This window comes from Balaenoptera ricei, chromosome 9, assembly GCF_028023285.1.
Source record: "Balaenoptera ricei isolate mBalRic1 chromosome 9, mBalRic1.hap2, whole genome shotgun sequence".
Lineage (NCBI taxonomy): Eukaryota > Metazoa > Chordata > Mammalia > Artiodactyla > Balaenopteridae > Balaenoptera > Balaenoptera ricei.
This window is the reverse complement of record NC_082647.1, coordinates 43,912,832-43,924,905: the sequence shown is the minus strand read 5'-3', so window position 1 is coordinate 43,924,905 and position 12,074 is coordinate 43,912,832. Positions and strand designations below refer to the sequence as shown.

Below are 12,074 nucleotides of genomic sequence, written 5' to 3'. Positions count from 1 at the left end.
AGATAGCAATAGAAAAGACCTGAGATGTGAATGGTCACATGCTCCCTTGGCCAGAGGGAAATCTTATCAGTGGCCCACCTGGATTTCAATTTGATAAAACACGGGGGCTTCCCACTGGGCAGGATAGAAAGCACTTCAGAGAAATGCTTTGTGACAAGCACATTTGAACAATTTAAGGATTTCCACTGTTGCAAAATCCTCCTAACCTCAAGCTACCAGCTGGATGTGCTTAGCACGTGGACAGTCATAGCTGTGGTTTAGGTTACGTGTGGAGCAAAGGAGATTCCGGACAATTACAGTCATTTAAGGTCTTCAGGATAAGTGTGATTTTTTTTTTGAAAGAGAGAGAGAAATGGTTATACAAACACTAGTAGAATGTTCTTTTCCTCCTGAGAGATTGCTGTAATAGTCGTTCTAGCTCTTTGATCTCAGGCAAGTAAATTAGCTTATTTGATATCTGTAAAACGGACTTCTTTGTTCATCCCAGAAATGTTTCTTACAAAGTGGGTAAGTACTAGGCATTGAACAAAGCACTGTGGGCACTTTGGTGACTGTAAGAGATGAGGTGAGGTCCCTGTCATTGAGGTGCTGGCAGCCCAGTGGGAGATCCAGACAAAAATAGTAAGTCGAGCATGGTAGAGACTTGCTAAGTGTGGTAAGGGTGATGAGGAGGCAAATAGGGCAGAGCAAGAGAAAACAAATGGAGAGGGAGTGGGCGGCTACTTAGATGGTGAAGAGGGAGCGCGTCTCTGTGGGGATGATATTCCAGCCGAGCATTGAAGGATCGAAGGGACTCAGGGCAAGAGATCTATGCGGAGGAAACGTATCTGAATAAGTTAGCTGCTCTCAAACTGGAAGGGAGTCAGTGTGGAGGGCAGGGGAAAGAGGGGCACAAGATGAGAGTGGAGTTGAAGCCAGAGCCGGATTGCAGGACTCTGCAAGTCTTGGGAAGGAGTCTAGCTTTTATTCCAAGAAGAATGGAAGCCACTGACGGGCCTTAAGCAACCCTCCTTCTGCTTTTGAAAGGTCACCCTGCGTAGAGGCTGCTGTGTAGAGAATACACTGACTAGGGCAAGATTGAAGGCAAGAGGCCATTGCAGTCTTTGGGGTGACAAAATGATGGCGGCTTGGATTAAGATGGAGGCAGTGTGTGGAGGAAGAAGAGAGATTTTAGAAATATTTTGGAAGTGTACAATAATATCTACCCTGCAGAGTTATAAGCATTAGTGATACGTACGTGAAACATCTTAGAAGAGTGCTCAACTCATAGAAGATAGTTAGTAGTAACTGCCGCTCTTATTTAGACCTGAAGATGAGATGACTAAATGTTTGTCTTTCACTGCAAGGGTTTGCAAATGTTTTTCTGTAAAGGACCAGATTTGCCTGGTAGGGAGAGACTGGGGTTTGCAACATTCTACACGAATACTAGAAACCTTAGCTCTGCTATTAGAAAAGAAGGCAGTTCATGGCACTGCTAACTCTAGAGGGTCTATACCGGTGGAGGGCAGGAGCTGTCATCCGGTTAGAAGAGGGCTCAAGAATTGCCTTTGTCTGTATTTTCAGTGCATGGACATCGTGTTCACTTAGACAGTGGGTCTCAATCTGGCTGGACATTGGAGTCACTCTGGGAGCTTAAAAGATAAGCCAGAAAACTATGCCTGGGCCCCTTGCCGAGATATCCTGCTTTAATTGGCCTTGTGTATCATTTGAAACCTCTCAGGAGACTCTGACCTGCAGCCAGAGTTGAAACCGCCGAGTTAATTTGTATGCTTATTTGGGTGGCTCTGGGGGAGTAGGACGACGAGCGTTTTGGAGGTTACTAAAGCTTCCTCAAGCCACCCCTTGACACAGTCACTAATCCATGTCCTTAAAAAGCTCTCAGACCCTTTTATCTACTTGTGAACTTCCCTTTTGGTTTTGCCCTCTCCTCTGCAAGCCCAAGTCCAATCTTTATGTCTGAGTTCACTTTCCACGGCAAGAGTGCCTCTCTGTCAATGCTGTCTTCCCAGAGGAGGATTGAGTTGATAAAAAATAACTCATATTAAGGTATGGCTGAGGCTTCTGAAAGGTGAGACTAACTGGCTTACCTCCCACCTAATGCGTCAGTGTTGGGTAGTATAGGAAGGGCAGGGTTTTGAGAGACTGGGTCCTTCCACCACACCTTGAATATGCCCGTCTCCTTTTCTCTACTTTGAAATGAATAAAATATATGGACTCAAGCCCCAGCCATTCATGCTGGTGTAATGTGGGGCTCAGCAGAACTTTATTAATTTTATTAGCTATGGTGCTGTGATGAGGATCATATCAGATACGGAACATGTGAACCCTCTCTTCCTGATGCCAGGCTGTATTTAACACCCGTTCAGTGCACGCAATACATTTGAGGACTACACTTTCCCCCCTCCAGGATCCTGAGTTCAGGGACTGAATCTCAGCAGCTAAAATTACTTTTCTAATGGAAAAGGAATACGGCTTCTGAAAGGTTCCATTTACCTAATTTAAAATTAGCAGAACCATCTGAGTGAAGTATAACTCTGTCAATGTTTGATTGCAGGGGAAGCTTTTACACACACACACACACACACACACACACTCACACTGAACTTCCACAAATTGACAGTTGGTATTTACGGAGATATGCAGCATCTCTCAGTAGATTCATTTCTGAGTCATCTGGAATATTGAAGACTATAAGAATACTCTTTACTAATTTTTAGTTCCCAGATCTTTTGACTTATGACAGCACTTAAGGCCCCTTAATACTGAGAAGAGAAATTTTCCAGGGTAAAAAGGCTTGGAAGTTGAACAAATAAGAAGCCAGCCAGGCAAGAACCTCTGAATGAACAAGTGACATCTCCCAGGCGAGGCTGGATTTTAGCACTAGCATGACATATGAAGTGTATGCCCACTAGCTGTGGCAAGGAGGACTAATGAAACTCTAGTTTAGTACAGGAATTACTAAGTACAATACAATGTGCAGAGGGCTATTCTGAAGGTCTCTAAAAGTTTCATTAATGACCATTTATATTAATCTGTACTATTTTCTAAGCACCTCCTTTGCCCCAAGGACGATACTAGAACTTTGTGTTACATTTTATCTTATTTAATCCCCACTCTAATTATATGTTAACATTCTGTTACCCACATTTTACTGTAAAGGACATTAAGGCTTAGAATATTTCAGTAATTTGCTAAAAATCACAGAGGTGGAAACTAAGAAAGCTAGGAATCAAACCTAGGTCAATTTGCATTATAGCCACTGTTCTTAATTATTATGAGAACACAAATAAGCAAGTGCACTGTAGTAAAATATGTATACCTATGAATATATATTTATTTATGTAAGCATCCACTAATTTATGGAAATATTTGTTGTGTAGATCTTTCCAATTTCTATTCACTTGTTCCTTATCATTGATACTTGTTACTTGGTACCTTCTGACTCTATAACTTTGCTATGACCTTGCTCCTGCACCTTACTTTGCCATCCTTAGTAGATTTTCTGCCAACCTCCCTGTAGGTGCCACTACTAATTGTCACTGAACTTGGAGGAATACATTTTCTAAGTGGGCAAGGGGCTGGGATATTCAGAGTGGTGTGTGTGTTCCGGCAGCACATGAGATAGTCTGCTGGGTTCTGTGAGCAGTTTCCTCCTTGTTTTATTCTACAAACTCCAGGTGATTCCGGCTCCTGCCCTGCAGCAACTCTGCTCTGCTTATACACACTCATCTTTCCCTTGGCTGACTGGGAAAGGATCCTGTAAAGGATTAGGAGGTAAGGTCAGCACTGTGACCTTCAGCACAGTAGGGGCACATGGGGACAGTGAGTTCCAGAGGGCACAGATCTACACTTATTGAACGTATTGATAAAGTCAACACGTGGCGCCTTTATGGGGTCCCACAGAAAGTAACGTGTAATGGTCCTTGCACGCATTACAGAGTAGCTGCTTATGTGCCCCCTTGAGAATAAATACCTGCTAACCCTAACCACTTTGGTAGTTTCCTGGTTTTTAAAAAATGTATTTGATCAAATGAAGCCTTTTCAAATGCCCCTGTGCAAATCATTTATGTTGTAAAAAGGTATTGTTTGCCTTTTATAAGTTTGAAAAAAAATAGATTCACAGAGGGTAATAAAACAAGGTCCAAGTCAGGATTAACTTTCTAGGATCTTCTAAAAGATGTGCCAGTTTGAAGGCAAATTTAATCATGTCATCCCCCCCATTTAAAACCCTTGCAAGATTCCTCTTCCTCAAGGCTTACAGCCCCTGCCTACTTCTCTGCCTCTGTCTCCTCCTACTCTCTCACTCAAATCCCATGCTCCCTTCCTCCAACAAAGCAAGGATCCTCCCATTTCTGATTGGGTCATGGCTGCTTGTTGTTGCTGACACCCCCTTACCCCCTACCCCCCACCCCCACCTTGGCTCTCAGTGCTGTCTCTGCCTGGGAAACTCTTCCTGCCATTGTCTGACTGACAATGTCTACTCACCTTCTAAGACTTAAGTGGGATCTATTCTCTGAAGTCTTCCTGGATCCCTACCCAACCCTCCACATTGAGTTGATGTCTCTCTTATTCCTCCACTGTTCTTTGTTCTCACTGCCTAACATGTACATCTTGCACTTAATTAACAATCTGTTTATGTGCCCCCTTCACCTATTTGGTTGTAAGTCCAGGCTCCTGAGACTGGAGGTCAAAGATGATATCTGATTCACATTGGATTCCCTGGCCTAAGGGAATGCCTGCCACATAGTAGATACTCAGTAGATGTTTGTTGATTTAATTTGAATTGAATGGAGATGATGAAAAAGATCCTTTTTTTTTCCTAGTAGTTCTTCGTTTTCAACCTTCTAATTTCTACCTGTAGATGGTGAGGGAAATTTCAGTGTTCAGTAGTCAAAGGTAAGATGTCACAGAGGAGCAGTAGAAAATTAAGTGGTGGAATTAGAAGAAAGAATTGAGAGGTCAGAGAGAGGAAAAGACATGGGAGAATGCATGTCTATAGGAGAGGAGGGAAAAGGAAGAACATGGGTGGGAGAGAGGAAATTCTGCCGAGTTTTCATACTAGAAGGGATCTTTGCAAGATCTGAAAGGGAACAAAGTATCTGGAGGGAAAAGTGAGTTGAAAGAGGCATTCTGGAAGCAGCAGAGTGGAAAATGAACTTAAGGCCAGCCAAATGTAATCCAGCTTGGGAACCGGGATGATGGATTGAACATCATTAAGATGAAATCATCATCCAACAGGCACAGACATTTATTAAGCTGCTCCTCTGTGCCTGGCCCTGTGCCAGAACTTTGCATCATAGAAGACAAGGACTCTGCCCTCAGGAGTCCCAGCCTCAGTGGTTCATTCTGTTCAACCAGGGGTGCTTGTTGTAGTGACCCCTGGAACCTTTAAAATCTACAGCTACCCAAGGCTCCACTGTAGACACAGAGCAAAAATCTTTAGGGAAGGGGCTGAGGAATGTGTATCTTTTAAAAGATCCTCAGGAGACTCTTGTGAGCATCTCTGATTAAGAACTACAGCTGCACAATAATTGGGGGATTAAAACAAGTAAACGTAACTATAATGTGAAAAGTGCTGTTGTATGAAGACGGAAGGGTATCCTGGGGGAGATCCAGGTAGCTACTCGAAGGAGGTGACGTTTGAATTAAGACTTGGAAAATGATTGGTTTAGGAAGAGAATCCAAACAGATGATAATCAATTTCAGAGCTTTTTGACTGGAAATTAGAGCTAATACTGTAGTAACTGATGAAGAGAGAAAGAGAGGGAAGGGAAGAGAGAGGAAGAGAAGGAAAGGGAAGAGAAGAGAAGAGACTGTCAGGGGAAGTCTTGGAGGCAATTTGAACATTTAGTGCCAGGGAGCAGGTAAGTAAGCCCAAGAGAGAGAAGGTGTTTGCAAGAAGTTAGCAGAAGAACCTAGAAATTTCAGTGTCATAAGATAAAATGGACAAAAAGACTAAATGTTTTGTGGTGAGATCATGTGAGAATGGGGACTGCCTCTATGTCCGTGGATATGGTCATTGTGGAAAACGTCAGCGGACACTGCTTCACTAAAATGGTGGGTGAGGAAGGTAGGTCACCAATGGTAATTCATGGCACAGGAATTGGATAAAATGACTGTGAACTTTTCTATGAAGTCTGGAGGTAAGAAGTCTGATAGGTGAGGGAATATTTTGCTAAAGATTAGTGTTGACCTGAAAATGTTTCCAATATTTAGAGGATGGAGCCAATAGAGACAGAGAAGATTAATGTGCATGGAGAAGGACAAATAATAGAGAAAGTTCCTGGAAGAGACGGGTCAGAAAGCAGAAATGACAAATGAAGGCTGGGTGCCGATGAGGAGAGGCAGTAGGGAGGTGGGTTAAGGTGCTCCTGCAGATGTCCTAAGTCATCAATAAGAGAGGATGAGTGCGCTGAGACTGGGAAGAGCTCCAGTAGAGTTTTCGGTGGAGGAAGATGGGAAACAGCAGGAGCTTCCATTGTGCACCTACTTCCACTTTGGAAATATTCGTTGCCCTCTTCTTTGCTGAAAAGGCGTGAGTCTCTACAGCGACCGAAGCATGAATGTGAGGGTTGTTTACAGGACCAGTTCTCAAACTTGGCTGCCCATTAAAATTAACTGTGCTGGGGAGTATTTTTAAAATTATTTTTTTAAAATACTGATAACCTGGTTCTACCTTCAGAGATTCTAATTTAATTGGTCTGGGGTGGGGGTCCAGGCATTGGGAAGTTCTCTGTCGACCCTGAGTTCCAGCTTTGAACACCACAGATCCATAAAAATAGAACAACACATGGATACAATTATTTGTTGTGAATATGATATTCAGCTAGGGTGTTTCCAAGTTATTAGGCATGTCCAATGTATAGGATATTCTATTAATCACTGAAAAGAGAAAAAGAGAACTTGGAAAGGATCCGTAAAAAGTCAAAAGATTATCAGAAATGCATAAGTTAAGAGATTTAAAGAAGACTAATTAAGTTGATCCACCCACTCATCCATCTATCAATGCATCAATCACACAGCAGCTCTCTGAGTCCCTTCTATATGCTAAACACCACACTACTGCTGAAAATAAACAAAACGGCCCTTCCCTCAAGTAGCCTAGATTTAGTTGGAGAAAGAGAGGACAAGGAAATGGATGATTATAATTTCATGTTGCAAATGCAGGGATAGAGGTGGGCACCAGGTGCTCTGAGTATACAGTCAAGGGACATCCTATCCAGACAAGAGAGGCAGGAGAAAAGGTTGGGAACTGAGTCTAAAAGAGGGGAAGATAGGGTGAATGGTGGTGACATTCACCGAGCTTGACGGTGGCACTAGGTCAAGGCAGAGGGCAGGGTCTTCAGGCTTGGCTTGGCTCCAGGAGGTTCCTAGTGGCCTAAGGAATAGAATGAAATTATGAGAAGCCAAAACAACATACTAGAGTTCCATGGTGGAGGTAACGTTAGGGAAAGTAGCCTTAAAGAATAGTAGTAAATTTTTACTTATCCACTGTGTCAGTTAGGATCCAGGCGGAAAACAAGTGGCACGTGCGGTTTACTTAATTGAAGTAAGTTTCATAGATGGACTACTTTAAAATAGAGAAGTAGCATGTTGGGAAATAAGGAAAAGTCCAGTGCCCTGGAAACGAACTGTTTTTACTCACAATAAGTTGACACCACATGTGTGGGTTTTTTTTTTTTTCCTCACACCAACCAATTCTCCAACACTCTGGACACCAACTGGGTGTCCTCAAATTCCATTCAATTTTGAGACTAACTGCCCAGAGTTAGCATGGGCCTCCACAGGTTTAAGGGCTCAGTCCCACAAGACGCCTCACTTCAGGTGCCCGTTGCAAGTACTGAGTCCCTAGGTTACCCTCACGTCTGCTCCACTTGGCTACAAAGTCAGGGGAGAGAGGTGTTCTCACAACCCCCTCCCCTTTCAGCCTTAATAATTTACTAGAATTGCTCACAAAGCTCTGGAAAACACTTATTTGCTCTTACGGGTTTATTATAAAGGATACAAATGAACAGCCGGATGAAGAGGTACAGAGGGTAAGGTCTAGAAGGGTCCCAGTGCACAGGAGCTTCTGTCCCAGTGGAGTGAGGACACCATAATCCCAGCACCTAAATGTGTCTGCCAGTTTCCAAGTTTTCTGAACCTGTCGTTAGTCATTTAGGGCTTTGTATGGAAATTTCCTTATGTAGGCATGATTGATTAAATCACTGGCTGAAAGTGATTAACTCAATATCCAATCCCTCTCCCCATCCCTGGGAAATGGGGCTGAAAGTTCCAACCCTCTAATCATGCCTTGGTCTTTTTGGTAACCAACCCCCATCCTGAAGCTATCTAGGGACCCTAGGCACCAGTCCTTACCAGCATACAAAAGACACTCATCACCCTGGAGGTTTCCAAGTGTTCTACGAGCTGTGTGCCAGCAACTGTAGACAAAGGCAAGTGCAGCTGGAGGCTGGATTGTTATTTTTGTTCTTCAAGAGGATTCTTCTAAATCAGCGGTCCCCAGCCTTTTTTGGCACCAGGGACTGGTTTCGTGGAATACAATATTTCCATGGACCGGGGCGGGGAGGGGTTATGGTTTTGGGATGATTCAAGCACATTACATTTATTGTGCACTTTATTTCTATTATTATTACATTGTAATATATAATGAAATAATTATACAACTCACCATAATGCAGAATCAGTGGGAGCCCTGAGCTTGTTTTCACTTGCCACTAACTGATAGGGTTTTGATATGAGTCTGCAAGCAATTGATTTATTATGGTCTCTTGTAGTCCAACCTCTCTGCTAATGATAATCTGTATTTGCAGCTGCTCCCCAGCGCTAGCATCACTGCCTCAGCTCCACCTCAGATCATCAGGCATTAGATTCTCATAAGGAGCGCACAACCTAGATCCCTCGCATGTGCAGTTCACAGTCGGGTTCGTGCTCCTTTGAGAATCTAATTTCACCGCTGATCTGACAGGAGGCTGAGCTCAGGCAGTAACTCGAGTGCTGGGGAGTGGCTGTAAATACAGATGAAGCTTCGCTCACTTGCCCGCCGCTCACCTCCTGCTGTGCGGCCTGGTTCCCTGTTCTAAATCCCTACATGTGTCAACATTCCTACTCCTGAGAATGAGGGGTGGCGCCTTTGATTGTCACTGGAAGTAACTCAGATGGAAAAGTCCACGTGTCATAAAACTTCCAGAATGTTGGCAGTATTTTTTTCTGACAAATGTATTCATGAATTTCAGGACGTTTCAGAATATTGTCAAAATCATTTCAGCTCCAAGTTAACAAAGATAATAACTTGCTATGATTTGGCTACATCATCGTTTTTACGTTCTCTGACCAGCCAGCCAGCCTCTTCCCTCTCCCCAGTCACACATCTAATTTTTCTCCATTGGTCCCTACCCGACTCTTGCTCAATTTGTCTCAAATTGATTAATTCAACACATGATCACTAGATTAAAATATGTCACTCATTTCCAATACCCTTGGCAGGTTTTTTCCCTGTATGTGTAATTCTGTGTATTTGAATATCGAGGTGGTTGCAGAAATTATTTTTATTCATCGCAGCTCAATAGCTGGAAGAACTATTTGGAGTTAACTTTTCATACTATTCTCAATACCTAAATAACCTATAGATTTCCCTGTAGCTTGACTAATGTATAGTTTGTCCTATCTGGGAATAAAGCTTTTTCATTTTATTTTATTTTGAAGTTCGCTGGCCCAGCAGGTGGATCTTTGATGTTGTTTTTCTAGGTGCAGGTGGTTCCTAGAGTGTATGGGCAGTGTTGGGTGTTTGTTATTCTTTTGTTAGGATGCAGAGCTGCACCTGTGCTGTGGGGAGACCAGTGCCATGAGTGACGTGAGCCTTCGGGAATGGCATGGGGCTGAGGGTGAATTAACCTGGCTCTAACGGCTTCCCCACATCTCACCTACGTCACTTCCTCTTTTTCAGCCACCCAGTGTAAGCACGGTGCCGTGTATGATACCTGTGGCCCGGGATGTGCCAAGACCTGTGACAACTGGAATGAGATCGGTCCCTGCAATAAGCCGTGTGTTGCGGGTTGTCACTGTCCAGCAAACTTGGTCCTTCACAAAGGAAGGTGCATCAAGCCAGTCCTTTGTCCTCAGCGGTGACCTTTGTTCCGCTCCTTCAGACTTTGAACCTGGTGTTCTTGACACTGAGGTGGAAGAGCCAATGAAAGACTGTGATATTTGTGTGCTGATTCTGCAAATACACACGCAGAGTATATATGTGTACATATATAGATATATAGATATATTCAGAAACACTTCATCATTTATATAAACTATAGGTGGATTATTATATGTATATTTTTTGCTATAAGACATGTATTGTTTCTAGGATCCTAATCTGTAAGCCATTGAATACATTGTATAAATAAACCAGGTGTTTTTAATTTAATAAGGCAGCATGCAGACATATTGGATGGCTTTACCATCACATACATTTGTCATTTTTAAGAAGTTTTCTAAGAAATCCAAATTGCCTGCCTGAATTAATTTTTGATTTGAATAGGATTTGCAGTTGAATGGGAAGTGTGTTTTTCTGGAGAAGGGCAAATTTATCTAGGGGCATTTCATACTTCCAAAGAAAGGAAAGTATGCCTGAGAAATATGGCTAGTGATTGGCGACAGGCTGTAATGGTGCATGTAAAGCAAGGGGTAGGCTGTTAGACTTTATTGGGTCATGGTCTGATATTATTGCCAAAACTGATTGGCTGGTTGCCAAGAAATATATATTTGTCACTAGAGCATAACCGAAGAATCAAATGATTTCTTGCCATCTTTGCATATTCCTTGAGTCTCCTAATTTTATATGTATGCATGATGGATATGTCCACCGCTGTGTCCCACACTGAGATGATGGCGTGTCTGGATGACTTGTTAGTTTTATTGAGGATGAGCAGGTATTTGAAGAAACTGTTGCACAACGTATGACAAAATATCCATTTCTCTGAATCTCACAGCAATTTAGGATGAGCAAATCCAATGAGTTAAAGTAAGCTATCTCCATTTTGTGACTATTCCATGTATGAAATGAAAGCCTTTATTTCTAGAGGATTCCTAGACCAACACTATTTGGCAACAGTGAATTTGTCCTAATTATTAGACAGAAAGAAAGGCTTTACTGATCGGTTGACTTAACATCAGTACAAAGAATGGTCTACATGCTTGCTCTTACTACTGGTCACCATGTGATTTTCCTGACTTTTGTTTTCAGTTGAATAAGTGAACATGTCAACAAAACAAAACCCACTGATCTCTAAAAATAAAATGTTCTGCATTGTAGTAAATAAAGGGCTTAAGATTTAAAACAATGCATTTTCTATTTCAAGATGTGTCGTGTTATACTTTACAAATAAGCTATGGCAAATTCAGGTTCATCCATTTTTAACAGCTTTATTTAGATATATTTTATATACCCTACAATAACTCATTTTTATAAAGTGTTATTAATAGATAATAGCAAACCTCCAAAGTTTTGACAGTCAGCATAGTGCCATTGCTTGTTAAGACATTTGTGTTCCTGTTACATATATTCATGACAGCTAAAGAATTAGTTTGGATTTTTTACTGGGGCATCTCCAGCTGTTTGAGAAAATTGAATAAGTCATACAGTGTAATAGTGATTGTCTGGGACACCAGGGACTGTGGTTGTCATTGTTGTGCTTGGGCCATAACCAACCTCAGTATCTGGGACCCAAGGTAGCCAGTGCTTCAGTGCTGCACTTGGAAACGGGGCTTTGATGTAGGAGACTTGGGCTCCAGGTGTGGTTTGTGACCTCGTCCACAACTGTTTAAGCATTTGGGGCCATAATTTGTTTCTCTGAAACACAAAGAGGCTTTGTAGTATATGGGCAGGGTTGAGGATCAGGAGACCTAAACACTCTGCCACTAGTGAGATTACTTGCACAGTAACCTGAGACACAGTTTGCAAACCCTTTTACGTTCCTAGTTTTTGCTTTTTGAAACCTTCTGGAAATTTATTTCCAAATATTTTCAGTCTGCGGTTGGTAGAACCTGTGCAGATACGCAGGGCCAACTGTAGATCGTGCTCA

At 42.4% G+C, this 12,074-nt stretch overlaps 1 protein-coding gene across 3 annotated transcripts in view; it reads left to right on the top strand.

Moving 5' to 3' along the window:
* BMPER (BMP binding endothelial regulator) overlaps nucleotides 1-11,333 on the top strand; it is a 254,972-nt gene extending 243,639 nt beyond the window's left edge. For all 3 annotated transcript variants that reach the window (XM_059932712.1, XM_059932711.1, XM_059932710.1), the window contains one exon: nucleotides 9,947-11,333. In XM_059932712.1, the coding sequence (XP_059788695.1) occupies nucleotides 9,947-10,128 (182 nt within the window). In that variant the 3' untranslated portion in view covers nucleotides 10,129-11,333. The remainder of the gene's footprint in view (nucleotides 1-9,946) is intronic.
* The last annotated feature ends 741 nt before the right edge of the window (nucleotides 11,334-12,074 follow it).